General features: G+C 61.4%; 1 protein-coding gene across 1 annotated transcript in view; it reads left to right on the top strand.

Annotated features, from left to right (window-relative positions):
- The window catches only part of LOC119585419 (Ig-like and fibronectin type-III domain-containing protein 1), a gene marked incomplete in the record, with an annotated part of 121576 nt that overhangs the window by 104646 nt on the left and 16336 nt on the right, over positions 1-594 (top strand). The window contains 1 exon segment of the mRNA XM_037934081.1: positions 67-557. Within this exon segment, the coding sequence (XP_037790009.1) occupies positions 67-557 (491 nt within the window).

Genomic DNA, 594 nt, shown 5'->3' with positions numbered 1-594 from the left:
TAAACTCAGTTTCGCCATTATAAGTATAGTTTCATGGGGATGTAACTAACTCCATTCTCCTTCTAGGTTCATGGACAACATAGAGCTGGCCTACCGAGGCGTCTACACGGACAGTCCTCCGTACGTGCTGGAGCACCTCTGTCCAGAGACCCAGTACGAGGTGTACGTGCAAGCAGTCAACACGTACGGCACGAGCGATTCGTCCACGCGGGTGCTGTTCCGGACGCCGTCGGTGCAGCAGGAGAAGCGGCTGCAGGACAACACCTATAACATCACCAAGTGCTGCCAGAACGTCAACATCAGCCCCGGGTGCATGCCGCTTTGCGACTACAACGCCCGCATGTCGCACGTGCGCGCCCTCGCCTCCATCTGCGCCGGCGAGCTGAGCAGCCTCCTGCGCTGCGGAGTCGGCGGCCGCAACCACCGGCCCTGCTGCAGGCGGCGCGGCGTCCCCGCCTCCTGCCTCAGCGTGTGCTCCGGCTCCTTTACGTCCGACCGCGCCACGCCCGCGCTCTGCATGCCCTACATTGGCAACATCATGATGTGCCTCGAGGAAGGTTGGTGTCAGGCTGGCGTCGCTCAGAACCACAGGAA

Source organism: Penaeus monodon, chromosome 19 (genome assembly GCF_015228065.2).
Source record: "Penaeus monodon isolate SGIC_2016 chromosome 19, NSTDA_Pmon_1, whole genome shotgun sequence".
Lineage (NCBI taxonomy): Eukaryota > Metazoa > Arthropoda > Malacostraca > Decapoda > Penaeidae > Penaeus > Penaeus monodon.
Note: the sequence above shows the minus strand (reverse complement) of the source record. Positions and strands in the feature narration are given on the sequence as shown.